Here is a 23734-nt window from a genome sequence, read left to right on the forward strand (position 1 = left end):
TTTGTTCTCGAGGGTATTTTTCCTGTGTAACACTTTGCTTTAACTTCTGATACCATTAAATTGATGTTAACATTGGGATTGCTGTTACATGTATATTGCTCAGAGTAGGTCACTAGAAACAAACTTCAGTCAGTTAAAATCTTAGACCTGGGTCTGGATGCTGTTTATCCAGCTATCACACGTGGAGGCTGCCACCGCCATTTTCTCCTCGCCTGCTCTTGACACAGTCTGGTCCTGGTTTTAAGTATCTTCTGTCCTTACTGTTGCTAAGGGATGCTATCTCCTGTTTTAAACTCTTAGAATCTAGCAACATGATTTTTCTTTCAGGAGTTAATGCTCAAAGGGTTAACGTATACATACTACTGGCTCAAGGTTAACCCCATATTCACAGCTCTCCTTCTAGGGCATAATAAAGCGTAGAGACAATTCGCATTATTGGGGCAACGCTGCATATTTTGAAAATCTTACTCTTATAACAAGAGATGTGCACTTTTGGAGCCCACGTGCCTTGGAGACTCCGTAGGCTCTGCGCCACCAGCCAGGCCCCAAGCCTTACCCATGCAAGTAGCGGAGAGCTCTCCGTGCTTTAGGACGGCTTGGCCAAGTTAGCAAGGCCTTGTCTCAGAATAAGAAAAGAACATTTTAAAAGGCTGGGGCTGTAGCTCAGTGCAAAGGCCCTGGATTCAATCCCAAGTACCAGAGGAGAAAAAAACCAACGTACACCAACTCGAAGACCTAGAAAGCGACTCCTTCAGTCCGGGCACAACGTGAACAATCAGGAAATGTCTATGGGACATTGCTGAACGTCAGCAATCACTGTGGGGCTTTCTGAAGAAGACGAGCAATCAACAGACGTGATTTTAACACCCGGAGCCCATAGGTTTGTGCCCACCCTAATGCGGATTCTGCCAGCCCTGGTTTTGGAAACAGCCCAGGCCCAGCTTCGTCCCCGCATCCGGGCGCGGGCGGGCGCGAGCGGGCGCGAGCAACAACAGAGTCCGCACCCGCCCACGGTTCCGCGCAGAGCACGCCGGGAGCGGTGGAGCCTCCCCAGTCACAAGGGCAAACGGCCCACGCCGTCGCCATAGAGACCCGCGGGCGCCTCCGCAGGTGTCCGAGCGGGATGCTTCGCCGCAGTTGTAAGGCGTCCGGCGAAGACACCTGAGCGACAGCCTCAGCTGGCAGCAGGACCAGGCGCTGAGCGGCAGCATCTATCTCCTGCGGGAAATTGGCCCCACCAGCTTCCTGCTGAGGGAGGAAGAGCCGGAGAACGGGGATTTCCGAGTAAATATACCGGCCGCCCGCTCCCCCTCGGCCGAAGGCCACCCTGCCACTGCCCACACCAGCACCACGAATCACAAGAGAAATAGTGACTACTACCAACGCTTCTTTTTTGGAGAGTGGGACCTCCAGTTGTATCCAAACTCTTGGAAAACGACGGCCCCTTTGTGGGGAGCGGTGTCAGCCAAAAAGCTTCATTTTAATTTTACCCTTTGTTATAAATAGCCAGGAGACTATGTAATGGGGAACCGTGTCTCCCCTAACTCCGATGTTTCCCTTTAGAGTTTGCCCTAGCAACAAGGTGAACCTTCTGTAACCCCAGGAAACAAAGTAGCCCATGAGGGCGAGGAGTGTCTAGAAAACTAGCAAACAACGAAGCAGGTGTTTTGGATAAAGGTCATGGTTAATGACCTAATTCACTGAGTGTATAAAAGAGAGGTAAAAATAAACTTGCTTGCTTCGTCTTGGGAGCCCTCCCGACTCTGTCTCTTCTCTTGATTTTTCTCAGTCCTCCTTTCCCCCATTCAGGAACCTTTCGACTGGTGACGGCTGGTCCGTCACACCCCTTGATTTTAAGGGCTGTAGTTTGCATGTTGTGCATTCGATCCATTTCTAGCAGTCGCTAATCCGTAAATCAAACAGAAAGGAAAGCCTACAGATTTACAGACCGTAAATATCTGCTCGATAAACAAAATCAGTTTTGCTTCTTTCACTTTACAACATAGCAAGGCCCCATTAAAGGCTAGTTTAAATGGTGATGCCTTGGAAAGCTCTGAATAAAAAACCTTTTATTTTGCTGAAAGACTAGGGACAGTTTATGTTTATAAATTCCATTCTCAGCAAAAATCAGCCACTGCACCCACTTCCTATGAGTTGACTTGGAAATTTTTAATTTGACGCTATGTGTTTTACAGTTCTGAATACAGTTTACTTGTCTGTACCTTTTTAAAAGACTGTTTATCCCCTTGTTGCTTACAAAACTCGCTTTAATAAACTGTGTTAGCCATGCAGTCTTGGTGAATAAGGTTACTCCTCTTGAATTAGATTAAATTTTAAATCCAAAACAAACAAAAATCCAAAGTGAGCTACCTTACAAAAGTCCTTACAGTAAGACACGTCGTTTTGAGAGTTTGTTTCTTGTTTTTTCAGCTTTTAAACTTAGATATATTTGCATCTGCGTAAAGATCACTCAAAACTGTCTTAATTCATAATTCAAGTGGTTAACCAAGGCAAAGAATAAGGAAGTGAAAGTCTGAGGTGCAATGCCAGGTCAGATTTCCCAACAGGCTAGTCAGTACCAGGCTCTGCCTGCACTCACCTAAACCAGATGACCTCTCTAAGTCTCTTTTAATCAAATTATATAACAAGTTAGTTACATAATGTCAGTGCTCTAACATTCACGGGTATTTTTTTTTTCTTTTCAAGGTTTTCCTAGGAAACCCTCATGTTTGTAACTGTTCCACATTTCTGAAAGGAGGGGAGCTTTGTAAGCATATATGCTGGTATGTGATTTTTTATTAAATTTTTATTTTTATTAGTACTTTTTGCAGTACATAATGATTACATTCCTCATGGGGAGTTGGTGCAAAGTACATACCACGTCTTCATTCTCTTTTCATCCTTTTCCCTTCCTCTCCCACCCTCACCCTCCTTCTCTGGATCCTCTTCCCCTTTACAAAAGATCTAGCTTCTCACTTCTTATTATTTATCTTTTATTTTGCTCTTTATTTATACTTTGGGTTTCTCACACAAGAGAAACTATGCGATATCTAAGCTTCTGTGTCTGATTTATTTCCCTTAACGTTATGGTCTCAAGGTGCTCCATTTTTCTATAAATAACTCAAGTTTATAATGAAGATCTTTCACCAAAGAATGTCTTAATGGGTTATATATTTTACTTTTTCTTGGTTTGAGTGCAACAAGATCAAAGAAATTTAGTGTCGGAATGTAAAGTATAAATGCCCATAGTTTACCAATGTATTTTATTTTACTCTGGAAACAATTGAGGAACATTTTATAAAGTTAATGTTTTTAAATAAAAACATCCACCTTTAGATTCGTTCCCATTCTATGTACAAATGTGATTCGCATCAGTGATATTAACTTTGTGGTTCATTTTGAGACATTACTGTGCTTCAACAACTTTCTGTTGGGGCCAGGCCAACAGTGGCTCTGCCTCCTGCCTCGCAAGTGCAAGGTCCCGAGTTCAATCCCTGGTACCAAAAAAAAAAAAAAGAAAGAAAGAAACAACTTTCCGTCTCTAAAAATACATTTTCTTGCAATCTAGTGTTCTATTTTCCACATAAATACAATGGAATTGAAAATATTCACCTTATTATACTGGCGATGTTGGTCATTTCACAATTTTTTTCTTTTTGATGAACCCTTTGCTATGAATCTTTCAAGATAGAAATAGGACTCTATTGAAGATTACTTTTCTGAAATTTGAAATTATTCCTTTAGATCTTTTTTATTAATCCCCAGAAAGAGAAGAAAAAAAATCGCCATTCTGTTTAAAACCCCAACTCCATTCATTTTGTTTTGACTACTTATCTGTACAAATACCAGCAAATTCTTCATTATATTATTAATTTATAATTGATATTTGAGGGGAAATGAAAAATTTAGGAAAGACTATGTCATTTCTAATGCTGATCTTTATAGGTATAAACGAGTATAGTATATCTGTTATTTTCTAATGCCTTTACTTACCAAGTTTTTTATTATTTTGGTTGATTTTTATTAAGCATCTATTAACACAGGTTATTTGTTCTGTTCCCATAAAAATAAAAAGATGCTTCTTCCAAAATTTGTAATTTGTTCTCATTATACTTATTAGGCTTTTCCATTTTTATTGAATATCAGAGCAAGAGCAGTCAATTCTGATTTTAATGTGATGTAACTAAATTTGTATTTTAAACCAATTAAATGGAAATATAGTCCAAGCATTTAATATACTAAAGTATATTTAATATATTTAAATAGTAACTAAATATGTATTTATCACTTTTAAAATCACATTTTATTTTGATGAGATTTGAAAATATTTTTCTATTATACATTGAAGTTGTTATATCACTTGGTACTATATCTAGATGCTTACTTCATTTCCAGGAAAATCAAAAAGAGAGTACTACAAATACCTAAAACCCTCATTAGCCTCTCTCTGAAAGCTATATGCCATAAGAAATACATGGACTCTCTCTAATAAATTTCTTTCCTACAAATGTATTTTGTTTTCATTAATTATACTTTTACACATTTATTTGAAAATGTAAGTTTATTATAGAAAATTGATGTTTTAATTTTCTTCATAGCACTTAATAGTGCAAACTATATAATGCTATTTCTGTTGTAAAAATTTTTAGAAATATCTTTTGAGGTTATATAAAATGTAAATTTTTTTTTCTACTTGTGACTATTAGGATCTTATTGAAAAAAATTCAAGCTTCCAAGAAATCATGAATGTAAGTTTTACAGTTTTTATTTTGGTGTTTATTTTTACTAATTTGAAATTAACATTGTATTTGTTGAATTTTTAAATTTAAATTTAGTCTAAATTTAGGTGTTTATTTTTCAAAAGAATACAATAAGTGGGGTCAGGGATTTAGCTCAGTGGTTCCGCCACCTGCCTTGCAAGCACAAGGTCCTGAGTTCAATCCCTGGTACCAAAACAAAAACAAAAAAAGAATACAGTAACTATCTATAGCCCAGCTTCTTAAACTTAAAGTTTGAACATTTTTCTTCTTTGATTAAAAAAAAAACTTCTTTGATATGTCATTTTCAAACTCAAAGACACTTAAAAACAAGGATGAAACAATGGCCAGTTATTTGGTAGAAAACAATATCTCCTATCGTGAGCAAAACTTCACAGTGCTTACTGTATCTAAAATTGCTTTAATAGTGAGAAAATTTTTAAATGCAATTTTTTAGAACCCAGAAATATGATGGCACATAATTTTATCCAAAAGCATTTACTGACTGAAATTTTTTTGAAAATAAAAAATGTTCCTAGAGTAAAATGCAGTAGTTTTATGTCAGTACTTAAATTGAGTTTAGAGTCAGGCATTGTAATTGTAAGACTTTAAATTCCAGAGTCCTCAAAAATAAAGGGAAAAGATAAATAGTTCTATTATAGGTCATTTAAATGGGTACATTTTATAATAAAGATACTACCATTATTAAAGTGTTGCCTGCCACCAAAGAGTTGTTGGACCAATACAAGACCCATCAATGAGCTGTATTTTAAAATTTATTATAAATGTATGAATATTATGAATGTATGAATATTATAAATATTCATAAAAATTATAGTAATAATCAGTTTTCAATTCAAAGATTCTATTTAGGCAAGTTCATCCCCCCGAATGTTATACAAACATATTTAAAAGTTATACTACTGGATAAAGAAGATGTGGCTTTTTTATAAAATGGAGCACTACTCAGCCATAAAGAATGAGAAAGTAGAGTCATTTATAGCTAAATGGATGCATATTGAGGCCATACTCTTAAGTGAAATAAATAGGACACATATGTGTAAATACCGAGTAGTATCTCTAGTGTGAGAAACTGAAAGTATAAATAAGGATAAAAATGATTAAAATGAATAATTGACAATTTGAAATAGGAAAAGGTCCAAAGGGGTAGGGGTGGTGGGAGGGGAAGGGGAAAGGGAAGAAAGGAAAGGAAAAATTATGAGAAAAAAAAAATGGAAACAAAGTCTATGTAAATAGGGAAGGGCGCACAGGTAATGGGGAAAAAATAACAAAGATACATCATGTTCAGGTACAAACACCCAATGATAAATGTAAATGAACTGTATACCTAAAATGTACCAATTAATATATAAATTAAAAAATAAATTTAAAATAAAATAAATAAATAAAAGTTATACTAAAAAATAGGTTAGTTTTAGTGTTTCATGGGGATTTCCCTTTTGTTTTCTTCTCTCACTCTACATAATCTTTTGAAAACATCTCCTGTTGTTTGTATCTCCAGTGGTGAAATCTACACCATTGATTCTCACAGATCAGCAACAAGACAGAGTTGCTTTGGACAGCTCAGTTTTGAGGTCAGACAGCTCAATTTGGAGGTCCCACGGACAGAGTAAACACCAAATTCACACCTGCTTTTGTTTTTGTTCTTTTTAATTGTTGGTGGAGTTTTTTGTTGTTGTTTTGCATTTGTTTGTTTGTTTTGCAGTACTGAAGATGGAACCCAGGACCTTTGCTTGCACTGAGCTACTTCCCAGCCCTTCTTTTTCTTTCTTTCTTTAGACAGAGATCTCAGTAAATTGCTCAAGCTGGCCTTGAACTTGTGACCTCCTGCCTCAGCCTCCCAGAGTGCTGGGGTTACAGCCATGAACTACCTTGCCCAGCCTGGTTTCCTCTCTTTGAATCTCCGTGTCACATTTTGGCCTTCCTTTTCATTTCTGCTCCAAAGCTTGGAATTCTTTTTTGCTCACATCCTCTTCTCCTGTCTGTCTGTGTTTATTTCTACAATTTTAAAGAAATCATGCAAAATGAGAAAGATGTCACATACAAATTCAAACTAATCTATTCATGCCTAGTAAACTAAATAAGAAAATTGTTTCCATTATGCCATATATCTAATATTCATCTGCCATGAATCTAATATTTAAATTCTCCCCAAAACCTTTCTTAAGTACAAAAAGAAATAACACAAGGCAATAGTTCAACTCCAAGACACAAAGATGAGAAATGAATGACTCTTCGGTAGCCATTACTGATATAACTGGATAGCAATAAGGAACAAACTAATTCAGTTCCAACCTCCAACTTATACCACCAACCACACATGGATGACATAATGAAAAATAAAAACAACAGAAAAACCAGCAGAAAAGAGAGCTCTAAAAGACTACCACTACCATAAGAGACAATTTTGAATGGATTGATACACATGAAAGGAAGAATGTCAGTATTAACACAGAAAATTCATGTGTATACCAAAATTTAATAAAGCCATTGAAAAGATGATTATTATGGATAAGGAGAGCATCAGCAAAGGGGCAAGCTCTATAATATTTCAGAAGAATCCAGTTTTACTGCAATACATAACCTAAGTATAATTCACACATGAAGTTCAAATAGTAAAGAAGGCATGGGGGGAAGCCACACAGATTTCATTAGTGTCAACAGAAGTGAGATAAGAGGGAAATGAAGCACCATGCTGAAAGCCACCCACTAAACAAAGTTCCATTTGCCCATTCTCTGAGATGATGCTGTGTTTATTGTCTGTACAACACCTTGTCATGTCAGACACGGTTTGCTGCTTTGCTCTCCTCCTTCAGAACATTCTTGTTTAGTTCCATACATTCAATTTTTCCACACCAGTGTCAGAAGAGTCGTTCCTGCCTTTTATTTTCCAGTTCCTACTATGAACCACACAGAACAGCCTCTTTGCTGAAGCTGTATTCTTCAGCATTGCCGCTGCCCTCAGGCATCTTCATGCCCAGAAGCAGTCTTTGACTCTTCAGTCTCCCTTTTTCTGGAGAGCAGACATCTGCTGTATAAGAGGAATAGAATGTATGGGATGGATAGCCGTTAGATATGGGGAAGAGAGGGAAGAGGGGAAGGAGCCTAGGGGTAGGCCAGAAAATAAAGAATGTAGGGTGCTCTGGTCAAAACCACTGCCCCATAGAACGCAATTTCTTATAAAGACAGCAAGATGGAGAGAATTCAAAAACAAGAAGGGTGCAGGCAACAGAGTGCCGAGCAGAGCGTCCTGGGGAATGCAGACCGAGTCTGTGTAGAGCGCAGTTCCCGAGACACTTGGCAGGGACACAAAACTGAAACAGGAAAATAGGCCCCATGAATTAACTCTTGGTCCCCCACTGGACACTGGACACTCTTCATTTACTCATCTAACAAATATAAATTACGCTCCTCAGATGTTCTCGTTTCCCTTTTACGTACTTAGGCCCCTGTTTTTTAATACTCTTGTTTGTTGATAAAATATTTTCTTATGGACAAATGAACAAGTCAAAATGTAGAACCAACGTAGAACCAGAATTATGACACCAATCCAAAAATGAACACCATCATATCCAAGACCCTTACAATGCACTATCTGCACTTTTTTCAGTAATGAAAAAAAGAAAAGATAATTTCCATTCTTTTTGTGACTTTCTTCTGACCTTTTGGCTCTGAAAGGAATGCCAAGAAGTGGTCACCGTCGGTATATAATTCAACTAAAACTGTCCTGGTACTTGAAAGAAAATTCGAACTTGCAGCATAAATTTTTGCATGTCTATATTTCCAGTTTTGCCTCTGAATTTTAATGCTCTGGGGTTTTTCACTAGCTGCTTTCCAGTTAGGCCTTACGGAAGGAGAAATAAATGACTTGCTGCGGGGGTTACATAGAGCTCCAACCCTGCAGCCAGACACGCGGCCGGGGAAGGAGCCAGGTCTGTTCCACAGAAGGAAGTCGGTCCTGAGGACGTCTGCTCCATTTGTCAGGAGGGGCTCCTGGCGAAGAGGCTCCCTGTCACCTTCTGCAGATGATGGGTTTTGTCTTCAGATTCTAAAAACTTACGAAAAAGTGTAATTTAACTTGTTAATAACTGATTAGAGTAGGACACGTGTCAATAGAAAAAAAATAGAAAGTTGTAGCAATGGGCGATTTATATTTTAATGTTCTTTTGTTTCCCAACATGTATCTTGTGAGAGGTCCTGCTCTCACTCTGAATATTTCTAGGCTACATTTCAAGGATGAAAACTAAAACTATCACCCCACAATTATTTTCCCTCCAAGTTACATAATGAAAGTAAGATCGTTTTCATGTATTTGTATTTTACACATGAATAAATGACATAGCTTAGGGTAGTTACAGAGTTTTTTGAAAATAAAGATGATTTTACCTCGAAATGGAAACATTCTTTTCAGTTTTTAAAAAATATTATTTTTAGGGCAGGGATTTACCTCAGTAGTTTCGCCGCCTGCTGCGCAAGCACAAGGACCCCAGTTCCATCCCCGGTACAAAAAAAAAAAAAAAATCTTATTTTTAAACCTAAATAGTTCAAAATTTTACTTACACAAAAATGGGGAAGAGTTTCATATTCTTCGTGGCTCTTTAAAATTGGACTTCAGACCCTGCCGAGGTCCCCAGTCGCGAGGAACACATGCCGACTCAGCCCGCTGCAGACAGGCAGATCTGTGCACGCCCTACTGAGGTCCTGAGTCACGCAGAAGACGCTGACTCGGACCGCTACAGACAGGCAGGTCTGTGCATGCCCTACCGAGGTCCTGAGTCGCGTGGAAGACACCGAATCACCCCACTGCAGACAGGCAGCCACCTGATTCCACATTACAAAGACACAGAGGACACCAGACCACCAGACCAAGGTACTGAGTCCCACTGTTCCCGGCCCAGAGGTAGGGGCTTCTGAGCTGTCACCCCACTGCTCCTGGTCCAGAGGAAGGGGCTTCCCGGTCACCATCCCTCCCGCTGCTCCCAGCCCAGAGGAAAGGGCTTTTAGGCCTGCTTCTGTCCCGCTGCTCCTGGCCCAGAGGAAGGGGTTTTCCGGCCACCATCCCTCCAGATGCTCCCAGACCACAGGAAAGGGCTTTTGGGTCACCATCCCTACCGCTGTTCCTGGCCCCTGTCCCACCTCACACACCTCAGAGGAGGTAATCCATGCACGAGCTAACAGCCCCCCGCCCACCCTAGTCGAAATGAGAAAACACGTAAATAAGTCTCAAAACCAGACTTCCAGATCACCTACAGCAACCCCAAAGGGAAATGAGATGGAACACTCTGCTACTCAACCACCTGGACCCACTGAACTGGCAACAAAAAGGGATCTGGAAAAAATGAAATCAGAAATAATTTCTCAGATAACAGGAGAAATTGTGCCCCTAGTGCAAGACATGATTAATAAATCTACAGAGGAGCTCAGGAACATGATGGAATCCCAACATAAGAAACAAATGGAATCCATAAAACAGATGCAAATAGATTTCCAGGACATGAAAAATTCCATTGAAAGTCTACACAGCAGAATGAGCCAGTGTGAGGACAGAATTTCAGATATAGAATATAAGATTGCAATTAGTGACCAGGAAAAGAAAAACTGCTTCAAAATTATAAGGGAACATGAGAAATCAAACCAGCAGCTTCTAGATGATGCAAAAAAGAATAACGTAAGACTGATTGGGCTCAATGAAGAAAGAAGAGAGAGTGGAGATGACATAAAAAATCTCTTCACAGAAATAATGGCAGAAAACTTCCCAAGCAGGGGAAAAGAGCTTGAGATACAGATAAATGAGGCATATAGGACTCCAAATAGCCTTGATCAAGAAAAATCTACCCATAGGCTTATAATTGTTAAGATTCCAGAAACACAACAGAAGAAAAAAGTTCTCCAAGCAGTCAGAGAAAAGAAACAAATCACATACAAAGGAAAGCCCATCAGAATCACAGCAGACTTCTCAACACAAACCATCAAGGCAAGAAGAGCTTGGAGTGACATATTCCGAGCCCTAAAAGAAAACAGCCTCCAACCCAGATTGATATACCCTGCAAAACTATCTTTCAAAATGGATGGAGAAATAAGATACTTTCATGACAAAGAGCACCTTAGGAACTTCGTGAATACCAAACCAGCACTCCAAAGAATTTTACACAATACCCTAGGAACAGACGTTGAGGATCACAACCCCAGGAAGCAAAGGAGAATGAACCCATCTGGCATGACAAGAAATTAAATGTAAAGGGGGAGAACCCAACAAAAAGAAAAAGTCATGGCAATGACAAGTCAATACGTTTCAGTTATAACCATCAATGTTAATGGTCTCAATTCACCAATCAAAAGAAATAGACTGGCAGAATGGGTCAAGAAGCAAAATCCAACAATATGCTGCATACAAGAAACACACTTAATTCAAAAGGAAACTCATAGACTGAAAGTTAAAGGGTGGAAAACAATACTGCATGCAACAGGAACCCGAAAAAAGCAGGAGTAGCTATCCTCTTTGCAGATCAAGTAGATTTCAAACCAACACTGATTAAGAGAAATGAAGAAGGACACTACGTCCTTGTAAAGGGAAGAGTCCAAGAGGAAGAGATGACAATCATAAATATCTATGCACCAAACACTAGTGCACCCAACTATATAAAACAAATACTAACAGACATGAAAAGTCATATATGCACTAATACAATTGTAGTGGGGGACCTCAACACCCCACTGTCACAAATAGATAGATCAACTAGACTAAAAATAAGTAATGAAATACTAGAACTCAATTGAAATCTTGAACAAATGAGCTTAACAGATGTTTACAGAGTCTTCCACCCCACAAAATCAGAATACACATTCTTCTCAGCTGCACATGGGTCATTCTCCAAAATAGACCACATACTCACACATAGAACATGTTTAAGCAAGTGCAAAGGAATTGAAGTTATCCCCTGTATATTATCAGACCATAGTGTGATGAAATTGGAGATCCATAGCAAAAGAAACAAAAAATTTCATAAACACGTGGAAATTGAACAACACACTTCTGAATAACCAATGGGTCACAGAGGAAATTAAAGAAGAAATCAGACAGTTCCTTCAATTAAATGACAATGACAATACAACATATCAGAATCTATGGGACACAATGAAAGCAGTCTTACAAAGGAAGTTCATAGCAGTGAATACGCATATTAGGAAAACAGAACAAGCCCAATTAAACAACCTGATGCTGAACCTCAAGCTTCTAGAAAAAGAAGAGCAGGACAACCCCAAAGCTCATACAAGGGAGGAAATTATAAAGATCAGAGGAGAAATCAATGCAATGGAGATTAAGAGATCGATACAAAAAATCAATGAAGCCAAGAGTTGGTTCTTTGAAAGAATCAACAAAATTGACAAACCTTTAGTCAACCTTGTCAGAAAAAGGAAAGAAAAGGCCCAAATCCATGCAATTAGGAATGAAAAGGGTGAAATTACAACAGACCCAGCAGAAATCCAGAGGATCATCAATACCTACTTCCAGAACCTATACGCCAATAAGATGGACAACACAGAAGAAATGGACAGATTCCTAGATACATATGAATTACCAAAGTTGAATGAAGAAGACCTAAAAATTCTGAACAACCCAATATCAACCAATGAAATCAAAAATGTAATTAAAAACTTATCAACTAAGAGAAGCCCGGGCCCTGATGGCTTCACTGCTGAATTCTGCAAGACATTTAGAGAGGAACTGCTGCCACTACTGTTTAAACTCTTCAATGAAATTGAAAGGGAAGCAATACTCCCAAATTCATTCCTGGAAGCAAGCATCACCTTGATCCCCAAAGCAGAGAAGGACCCAACTGAAAAAGGGAACTATAGGCCAATCTCACTAATGAACATAGATGCAAAAATCCTTAATAAGATACTGGCAAACAGAATGCAGAAGATCATCAAGAAGATAATATACCCTGATCAAGTGGGATTCATCCCAGGGATGCAGGGATGGTTCAATATACACAAATCAATCAATGTAATACACTATATCAATAGAGCCAAGGACAAAAACCATATGATTATCTCCATAGATGCAGACAAAGCATTTGACAAAATCCAACATGCATTTATGATAAAAACCCTACAAAAAATTGGAATAGATGGTCTCTACCTCAAAGTGAGAGAAGCCATCTATGAAAAACCAACAGCCAATATCATACTAAATGGTCAAAAACTGAAATCCTTCACACTAAAATCAGGAACAAGACAAAGATGTCCACTATCACCACTCTTGTTCAATATAGTTCTGGAAACATTAGCCACAGCAATTAGACAAGAGAAAGAAATAAAAGGAATAAAGATAGGTAATGAAGAAGTCAAATTGTCATTATTTGCAGATGACATGATACTCTATATAGAAGACCCCAAGAACTCCACCAAAAATCTTCTAGACTTAATAACCAAATTCAGTCAAGTAGCTGGTTACAAGGTCAACACACAAAAATCAATAGCTTTCCTCTACACCAATGACAGACTCACTGAGAGAAAAACAGGGCAAATAATTCCTTTCACAATAGCATCCAAAAAACTGAAATACCTAGGAATCATCCTAATGAAAGAAATCAAAGACCTCTTCTCTGCAAACTATGGCACTCTGAAAAGAGAGATTGAAGATGATATCAGAAAATGGACAGACATCCCCTGCTCCTGGGTGGGAAGGATTAATATAGTGAAAATGGCCATACTTCCAAAACTGCTATATAGATTTAATGCAATTCCAATTGAGATCCCAGCAGCATACTTCATAGGCCTCAAGAAAACAATCCAAAAATTAATTTGGAGCAAGAAGAGACCCAGAATAGCAAAAGTAATTCTAGGTAGCAGAGACATGGCAGGGGGTATCACAATCCCCAACCTGCAACTCTACTACAAAGCTACTGTGATAAAAACAGCATGGTACTGGCAAAGAAACAGACCTGAGGACCAGTGGAACAGATTAGAAGATGCACAAACAATGCCAGACACACTCAGCCATCTCATCTTCGACAAAGGAGCCAAACACCCTCACTGCAGGAAAGATAGCCTCTTTAATAAATGGTGCTGGAAAAATTGGGCTTCAACTTGCCAAAGATTAAAACTAGACCTATATCTCTCACCATGCACTAAACTGAAATCAAAATGGATTAAAGATCTAAATATTAAAATAGAAACTCTGAACCAGTTGGAACAGAGGTTAGGTAGAACCCTTGAAGACATCGGTGTAGGAAAAGATTTTATGAACAAAACCTCAGTTGCCTGTGAACTAGCACAAACAATCAACAAATGGGATCTCTTCTTATTAAAAAGCTTCTGCACAGCAAGAGAAACCACCAGCAATGTGAAGAGACAACCCACAATGTGGGAAAAAATCTTCACCTGCTCTTCCTCAGACAAAGGTCTATTATCTCGAATCTATAAAGAACTTAAAAAGATCAGATCTCCCAAATTTAAAGACCCAATCCAAAAATGGGCATCTGAAATGAACAGACATTTCTCACACAAAGAAGTAGAAATAGCAAATAAATACATGAAAAAATGTTCAACATCACTGGTCATTCGAGAGATGCAAAGGAAAACAACGCTGAGATTCCACTTCACTCCAGAAAGAATGGCTGCTATCATGAAATCAACCAACAACAAATGCTGTCGGGGCTGTGGGGAAAGAGGAACCCTGCTCCACTGCTGGTGCAAGTGTAGACTGGTGCAACCACTGGGGAAATCAGTATGGAGATACCTCAAAGAACTAGGACTGGAAATCCCATTTGACCCCGCTATTCCACTGCTGGGGATCTTCCCCAAAGAATTAAAAGAATCATACCACAGTGATATATGTGTACTCATGTTCATAGCAGCACAGTTTGTAATAGCTAAAACTTGGAAACAGCCCAAATGCTCATCAACTGGAGACTGGATAAAGAAAATGTGGGGTTTTTATAAAATGGAGTACTACTCAGCCATAAAAAATGAGAAATTAGAGACATTTATAGCTAAGTGGATGCACATTGAGGCCATACTCTTAAGTGAAATAAATAGGACACACATGTGTAAATACCGAATAGTTTCTCTGGTGTGAGAAACTGAAAGTGTAAATAAGGACTGAATGTATAATAGGCAATGTGAAATAGAAAAGGGGCAAAGGGGAAGGAAGTGGGAAGGCTAGGGGAAAGGATAGAAGGGAATGGGATTAATATGAGAAAATGGAAAAATAGGAACAAAATCTTTGTAAATAGGGAGGAATGGAGGGGTTGAAGGGAGGGCTGGGCAAGGGTGAAAAATAAGAACCAAGAGAGACTATGTAAAGGTGCAAATTTCCAATGATGAATGTCATTATATTGTATACCTAAAATGTACCAATGATTAGAATGAATAATCGATAATGTAAAATAGGAATAAAAGGTCCAAAGGGGTAGGGGTAGTGGGAGGCACAGGGGAAAGGAAAGAAGGGAAAGGAAAAAATGCTGAGAAATGGAAAAAATGGAAATAAAGTCTTTGTAAATAGGGAAGGGTGGAGGGCGTGAATGGAGGGCTAGGAATGGGGAAAAAATAAGAACCAGGATGCATTATATAAAAGTACAATTCCCAATGAGAAATGTAATTGTGTTGTATACCTACAATGTAGCAATAAAAGAATTTAATACAAAAAAAAATAAAATAAAATAAAATTGGACTTCAGAAAACTTCAGCGGCAACTTGCTACATTTTCATTGTTATTTTTTCCTCCTGATTATTTGCCACAGTTTTGTACTTTTTCATATGGCTGCTTCTACTGCACACTGTAAGATTATTAACGACTTCCTGAAATATTCTTTCTCCCAGCAAATATTTCTTAGGTATTTATTTTAGCAGAGTGTGATTTCTGAGAAAATTCAGTGGCATCGTAATAATTTTTCTTTGTGTTGAGACTATATTCACTATCATTTTACAAATAAAAATATTTTATGGTCCAAAATCTTTCATCATTTCATTGGAATAGGAAAAAATTTATGTGTTGATTCTGAGATGCCAAATTAAATATGGTAAATTAGATTTGTGTGTGTGTGTGTAATCAAACCATATCCAGAAAATCAGTTCTAAGTTTTTTTATGGGAAATAAAGGTGTTAGAACAGAAATTCTTATTTGTAAAGGTGTTCATGATATATAAACAGTTACAAGGTGTATGTAAAACTTCTGTACAGGAATGGTAATCTTGAACTTTATTCCTGATAGATTTGGCTGTGGCAATAATGTTCACATAAAATGCATGAAGATCTTGGCTAACTATCAGAACATGATCTCCAGCTCTTCCATGGTGAAATGTCCTCTGTGCAGGAGAGAGTTCGCACCACTGAAAGTGATTTTGGAAGAATTCAAAAACTCTAGGAAACTTGTGGCTACCGCTGAGAAAGAACAACTGGACAAACACCTTGGAATTCCCTGTAATAACTGCAAACAGTTTCCAATAAAGGGAAAATGTTATAAGTAAGTGCCACCAGTAAGATTACAAGGTTTAGCCTGTGATTTAGCTCAGTGGTTCTGCCACCTGCCTTGAAAGTGCAAGGTGCTGAGTTTGATCCCCAGTACCAAAAAAAAAAAATTTACAAGTTTTTTTTAACTTTTCAATTTTTTTTTTTTTTTTTTTTTGGTACTGGGGATCGAACTCAGAAGGAAGGCACAGTGCCACTGAGCTAAATCCCAGCCCATTAACTTTTCCAAACTTTGACCATTAAAGTACCTGCCCTTCATTCAGGCACCTTCCTCCTGCATAAACTGTGATTGCTTCATTTGACCACAACTTCTGTGGGATTTCCACACCAGTGATCTGATTTTACTCTCTTCCCTTTTGCAAGAGAATCGGCCTTGCATTGGAATTCAGGTTCAGTCTCCAGGAGCACACCAGGCAAGAAGCCCTGGACACAGGCTTGTCCCATTGTCCTAGATGAGAACCAAGCTCGGAGTCTCCCTGGATTTCTCACTTTGAACAACCTGTCAGGTCACTGGCAAAATCCGTTAAGATTAAACCAATGGGATGTTGACTAGACTGTCTGAATTGCCCATCAGTTTCCAAAAAGTCTTCAATACAATAAATGCGAGTTTTGTTTTCTCTCATATTTTATAACTCTGCAATAACAACAAAAGGATATAATTAATAGAGCAGTTTCCACTGCTTTCCCACCATTGTCACAATTAAAAATCAGTTTACTGGGCTGGGGATTTAACTCAGTGGTGCCTCGAAAGTGCAAGGTCTTGAGTTCTATCCCCAGTACCCCCCCCCAAAGAAATCAGTTTATTGTCTGGGAAATTATGTTTTGTTAATTAAAATCTTAAGTAAGAGAATATTTTGTTTCAATTTTTTAAAATTCTTGTAAATACTACATCAGTTTACTTTTCAGTTTTTCTAGAAATACATTATGATGAGCACAATTTAAATTATGCATGTTAAACTTTCTCATAAGACCATAAAACTTTTCTATAATCCTCAACAGCAAATTGTACCTTTCACCTCTGAATTTAATTCTCCGTTTCCTGTATGTGTCACACAGAGGGAATTTAATCATTAATAAAAAGTCTTAATCCCTGGTAACAAAAAGAAAAAGTCTTAGGAAAATGGCTGTGGCTGGCCTGAAAAAGTTCCAAAGAAGCACATAACTTGAAGAGGAAGCGAGTTTTTGCAGATGTTCAGAGGGAAGTGATCAGCTGGTCTCAGGAAGATCGGGTGGAGAGAGTTCTAGGACAAAGAAGGACTTGGCCCTTGGCAGTAGCAGCCATCGTTCGGGTCCCACAGCTCTGGGGTACAAAGACACAGTACCAAGTTCTCACCCTTGTGGGCCTGTATTCCTCACACGTGGGTGAGGTGGATTGTACCAAAGATAGTAAGGCTTGCTTTAGGTATTTAATGCTAACAGTGCCCTCCCTCTTCTGTTAATAACAAATAAATTAGTACTTAACTGTAAAATGTCTGAAGGACATATTATTCCTAAATTCCCATTGGAAATAACCTTATAAATCTTTGATAATTTAAATTAGAAAAATAAGTTTATTTGACTGCTGCTCGGGTTATTGTTTGGTAAATTTTACAGCAAGTAAATTAAAATCCTATACTTATGGCAAATTTTTATAAGCGATATAAACCTGACATTGGAATTTTTAAGGAAAAATTAAATTTTAAAAATTGTATCCATTGTTTTTTATTGAAACTTTTTCAATCTTTACCTATTTTCATTCTGTGGGGAAAGAAAAGGAACTCCACTTTTTTTTTTTTAATTCCACTTTTAAGTCATAATCTGTTAAGCATAATTATAGCATTTGTGAAACAACTGGAAAGCAATGCTGGATAATCAAATGAGAGAATATTGTTGTTGATCCTTTAGGAATTTAGAGGAGAATGTTGTTGATCCTTTAGGAATTTAGAGAAGATGATGGCAAGCTTATTTAGTCTAGGGAGGCATCCAGGAAAGGGAATGGTGAGCAAAATAATGGTCTTGTGAGGACTGTACGTCTACACCCTTGTGTGCAGACCTGTGTCAGGCCACAGGTCATAGGGAAATGAGGTGGCAGATGGAATTAAGGTTCCTAATCAGACGACCTTGAAACAAGGAGGCGATTCTGGTCTGGATAAGCCCAGGATAATTGTTCTTAAAAGTGGAGGCCAGAAATTCAGAGGGAAATGTGGCAAGGGAAGAAAGGCAGGGAGACGCTACATAGCTCACTTTGAAGGAGAGCAGAGGACCACATGTTGAGAAAGAAATGCATCTCCTCTCTAGAAGGCAAGCAAGGAAATGGGTTCTCTCTTGGAGCCTCAAAAGACTACCACAGCCCTGCTAACCTCTTGTTTGTAGCCATAGGCACATGTAAAGCTTTTCTTTGCAGAACTGTAGGATAATAAGTTTGCATTGTTTAAGCAGATACATTTGTAAATTTTACAGCAACAATAGGAAACCAATGCACAATGGGACCTGAAATGGGCCATGTCATGTTTGGTTCATTCCCAGAAAGTTTGGGTCAGAACTTTTCATCTGAAAACACTACTGTAACTGGATTCTCTCTCACGGGTTATGGCGGTTTGCATTTTCAGGTGCACGGAATGTACAGAATACCACTTATGCCAGGAATGCTTCAATAGCTGCCGCCACGCTCCTCATACATTTGCATTTCGCGAGGTACAGTATCATCTTGACTCTAACAGAGCGTTTGGATTTGTCTTGTTGTAAACCTAAGAGTATGAAGAATAGATAATGCTTTGGAACAAAGTTGGTTGATTCTTTTGTTTGTTTGTTTGGTTGGGGTTTTTTTGGTACCGGGGATCGAACTCAGGTCCTTGTGCTTGCGCAGCAGGCAGCGAAACCACTGAGCTAAATCCCTGGCCCCAAGTTGGCTGATTCTTAATGAAAGCCTATAAGGATATTTTTAGAAGAACTCTTTTTTGTGTAGGTGCATAAGGCAAGCAGTTCTTTCACTGGTAATTTGTAAATCCAACACAGTAGCAACCATCTGATGATATTATAAATAAATCTTCCAAACAGGAATTATAGGTAAACTAGCAAATTAGTTATAAAAGACCTCAACTTTATAATTTGGCTTATCAGAACTAACAATCATTATGCTTTTCTCTTAAAATTTCTTCCACCAACAATAATTAAACATGGAACTTTATTGATATCATTTGAACTATACACTTAAAGTACCTTGTGGGCTGAAAAATAATGCTGTTTGTCTAACTATACAATAGAAAATAAAATATACACAACTATCATTAATAATTTTATTTTAAAAATAATATCATTATAGTAGCTATACAATAGTACATGAGACCTGATAATTATTTGATATTTTCAATGCAGTTAAAAAGGAATAGGGTGGGGGATTTAGCTCAGTGGCTCTGTGCCTACCTCACAAGCTCAAGGTCCTGAGTTCGATCCCTGGTACCAAAAAAAAAAAAAAAAGGAATAAGTATGTTTAAAAGTCATATTTTCACATTATTATATAATTGATAAGTAGATTATTATTTTTTTAATTCACAAAATAAAAATGTTCATGATTTTCAAAGTAACATCTACTTTCTACCTGTTATAGAAGAGAAAACAAAGATGGAGATCACTAGAAAAAGAATCACATGAAGATGTAAAATATTTAGATATTAAAAGTCAGATAGAAGAAAAGATGCCATGGTATCAAGAAAAGCAAGGGTGAGGTTCTAGGTAAAATTTACATTTCTTGTTTAACTTGGGATCTTAGAATAATTGTTCAGTTTGAATACATTATTTTATTCTTTGATTTAATACATACTACATAAGGTTATAGAACAGAATCAGACTGCTTAGATCCAATCTAGTCCAAACACATGCTGTGTGTGTGTAACTTTGGGCCATTTACATCACTTCTCTCTGCCACATTTGTTCATCTTAAGCATGAAGATAACTGTAAAACCAACCTCATATGAACTTTTTGAGTATGAAATGAGTTACTACATATAGCAAATATTCAAATAATCTCCATTATAATTTATTCCATTAGAGATAGTAGTAGGTATTGGGGATTCGGTATTTTCTTCAGTAATCAGTTATCTAAATAATATCAAGTTAGAATTAACATAAGTTAGATAAACAAGAGATACAGGGGGTTTTGAGACTCACCTTTGCGATAATTGGCCTCTAGCAGAAGGAAGTATTTACTGCTTCATTTACCCCTCTTAAGCTACTGTCCATTTCACACCCATGGAATAAGAATACTGAGTAGATTGGTCACATTTCAGAGCCTTGATTGGGTTGTTCATAGAACTTCAGTCTTACTCCTTGTCAATTACAGAAAATTAAATGTGTGTTAATAGATTATATGCATTATAAAACATGCAAAAGAGACCATTTTAAGAGGATGAGATAAAACTGAAGGTTTTTTTTAAAGTTTTAATGAATTAGCCAAACAAAAACTGCTTGTGCTCAATAAATGTATAGACCTGCATGCAATACACCTCCATACCACACATATATAGGTTTCTATCCAATCCTAGTGGATGTATAGCCCATCCCCCATGGTACCTACACATTTTGGAGATGGGACATGAAATGAGTCTCTTCAAAGGCTCTCCACTTCCATTTTTCCTGATGAGGAATCATACTGCTTTCTATTAAAATAAACTGCATAACGAAGAGCCGAATTAGGAGACCTTGACAGGTGGAGAGTTGGGAGAGAAACATCAAGGGAAGAAGGAAATAAAGAAAATGAAAGAAACAAGGCAAGAATTTTAAGATAAAAAAGAATGGATAGTAACCTTAAAAGTACTAAAAATGCACATCTAATTGAAATTACATGACTTTAATGAAAGCAAAATTTGTGTAGCCTGAGGATATATTTGTAGAGCAATGAGAAATACAAACGTTTCTGAAGAGTATCTGTGAACTTTGTTCTTGAGTAACCTTTGAATATAGAAATGCATCTGATCTTTTAATCAACTTTGCTTTTGATACTTTTTTAACCAGTTGCTGATGGCATCAAATATGAGTCCGTTCACACTGTAACATCCTTGCTTTGCTGGTCAGTACTTCCAAGGTTACAGTGAGGTCATCTAACAGTGTTGTGGTGAGCACATACCCCAGGGAAAATGGATTTCCTTAAGATTATGATTTGCCAGCCGCTACCATAGCCTGAAATAGTCAACGTGGCTTACCATGACCTCACCTTCTACCAGTTGACAAAGGGAATTGGATTGTGTTTTTCTAAACACTAGCTTAGAAGTTTGACCCAGACTGAAATAATTTGAGAATATAGCTCTCATCAAAATTTTGTTCTGGCTTTATTGACATTAAAATACAAAAAAATATACACTAGTATTTTCATTTGATGTGACCAAATTAATATTTACTGTCTGTGAAGCTGGATCTATCCTATGCACGGTCGATACCATAGTTTCGCTTTGTAGTGAATGACATGGATTATCTTTGGTTCAGGAAAGCTGTACCTTCAGCTGCTTTACATAGAAGACCATGCTGTGGTTTCTTCTAAATCTGTCATCACGCGTGAACACTCATGTCTCTGTCACTGTCTTTCAGCCAGGTTACACACCGAAACACGTGGTGAGCTCCCTCCCTCTCCTCCTGGTTACGAAGAACAGCAAGCTGCTTGCTCCAGGCTGCCAGTGTCGGCTCTGTCTGAAGTCATTTCATCCTGGTCAACATTCAATACTGCTGCCATGTTCCCACAAGGTACAAGTCACAACGCTTTAGTGTGAATTTCCCTAAACGGCCAGTTTCCAGAAATGAAGTAACAACTTCAGTTTCTCCTTCCACTTTGTAGTTGTGCCCTGTACAGAGTTCAGATTATGCAGCAGATGTGAACAAGCAGCTGTCAAGTTTAGGGCCCCAGCTCCGCCCCATGTCTGTTCCCATTGGTTAGGGCTCTTTTCTATACATAGAAAAGACAGATCCTTTATGTATTTCTCTACAAAAGAAAAGGTTTGTAGAACACTTTTTGGTATGTATTTTTAGATGAAAGAGAAATGCCTAAATTGCCATAATTATTTCATATGAACTTACTAGAATCAAAGTCTAACATTGCTTGATTACTGTATACTTGATAACTAAGCTTTTGCAGAAATAAAGCTTTCAATAAATATTTTGTAGCATTAGTGTCACCCTTATTTGTAGTAGCTGATAGTTCCTTTTATTACCAAAACTATGATTTATTTTATATCTCACTGTCATCAGATCCATTTTCAACTTTAGTGTTTAATTTTTTAATAATTTTTAACCCCAGTTTTTAGAAAGCTAAGACAGGAGGATCTCAAGTCCAAGGCCAGCCTAGGCCACTCAGAAAGACCCTGTTTCAAAATAAAAAGGGGTAGGGATGTGGCTCAGAGAAAGGGTGCCCCGGGCTTCAGTACCCAGTACTACAAATAATGATAATAATTTTCATTTGTTAGAAGCAATTAGCATGAAATTAATACCTTGACTACGTAGTGAATGTTTAATAAAATTACAAAGGTGATATTAACATACATGTCTTTGCATTTTAATGTTGAAAATGGTGATTAGTCCATAAATCTATTATATTTATAAGTGAACTTCAAGATATTTTCGTAGGACTTGATAGATCAGAATTACCTTCTATTTTACTAAATAGTTCTAATACACAGTTTTGAGGCTGGGAAAATTTCTGTAAATAACACAGATGAAAACACGATCACTGTATCTCTGATTAACTTGTAAAATTTTCTCCAGTTTCATAGGAAATGCATTGATAATTGGTTGTTCCACAAGAGCAACTCATGCCCTATTGATGGATTGGTCATTTATAGCCCTTTAATCTGGAAAAGTACAGCACTGGATGGGCAAGCACACCCGCCAGCTTCAAACATGGACATCACACATCTGTCAAAGCAGGAAGAACCAAAACTTCTTATTCCTGGTACTGGATTAATTTTAAAACAAAATAGACCTGGAATTTTACCAAGCATTTCTCAGAGTAATTCTGAAAAACTGAACACACTTCAAAGTCCAACAAATACCTATCAGGATATAACTATAGATGACCTGTGCTCTGTCAAGTTAGATGATTCAAAGTCAAGAAAATTACTCTATGAATATAAAATCAGCCAGCATTTCCCCAGGTATCTTCAAGATCTGCCCACTGGATCACTTCGGAAAATACCATCGCAAACATTTCTCCCTTCCCTTGCTCCTAAGAATATGAAATGTCAGACTGAAATGGAAAGCCCACGTAGTGGTCAAAAAGACCACAGTGGTCTGGATCAGAAGGTGACAAAAGGCTTTAAACATGTTAACCACAATTGAAAGAGGACTCATGGTACTAAAGTAAGAGAAGACAATAGGAGATCAAATATTTTACTCCCAGAGGATTTAAATCTTGTTGTTAATGGGAATATGACTAATCTTAGTGTGTCTGAAAGATGTCCTAATTATATGGGGAAAATTAGACAAAAACGTAGTCATCTATCAAGACAACCTGTGTCTGA

At 37.7% G+C, this 23734-nt stretch overlaps 1 protein-coding gene across 1 annotated transcript; it reads left to right on the forward strand.

Annotated features, from left to right (window-relative positions):
- Positions 1-1025: 1025 nt before the first annotated feature.
- Zswim2 (zinc finger SWIM-type containing 2) lies at positions 1026-23254 on the forward strand. Its single transcript, XM_087209635.1, is given in 10 exon segments — positions 1026-1148; positions 1151-1284; positions 2707-2792; positions 4717-4748; positions 8606-8710; positions 8713-8815; positions 15997-16248; positions 18842-18926; positions 19840-19952; positions 22980-23254. Coding segments are annotated over 10 exon segments (1020 nt in total). The 5' UTR covers positions 1026-1123; the 3' UTR covers positions 23065-23254.
- Positions 23255-23734: the final 480 nt, after the last annotated feature.

Source organism: Heterocephalus glaber, unplaced genomic scaffold (assembly GCF_053883595.1).
Source record: "Heterocephalus glaber isolate CG9 unplaced genomic scaffold, H.glaber_assembly_v1.0 deba00001058, whole genome shotgun sequence".
Lineage (NCBI taxonomy): Eukaryota > Metazoa > Chordata > Mammalia > Rodentia > Bathyergidae > Heterocephalus > Heterocephalus glaber.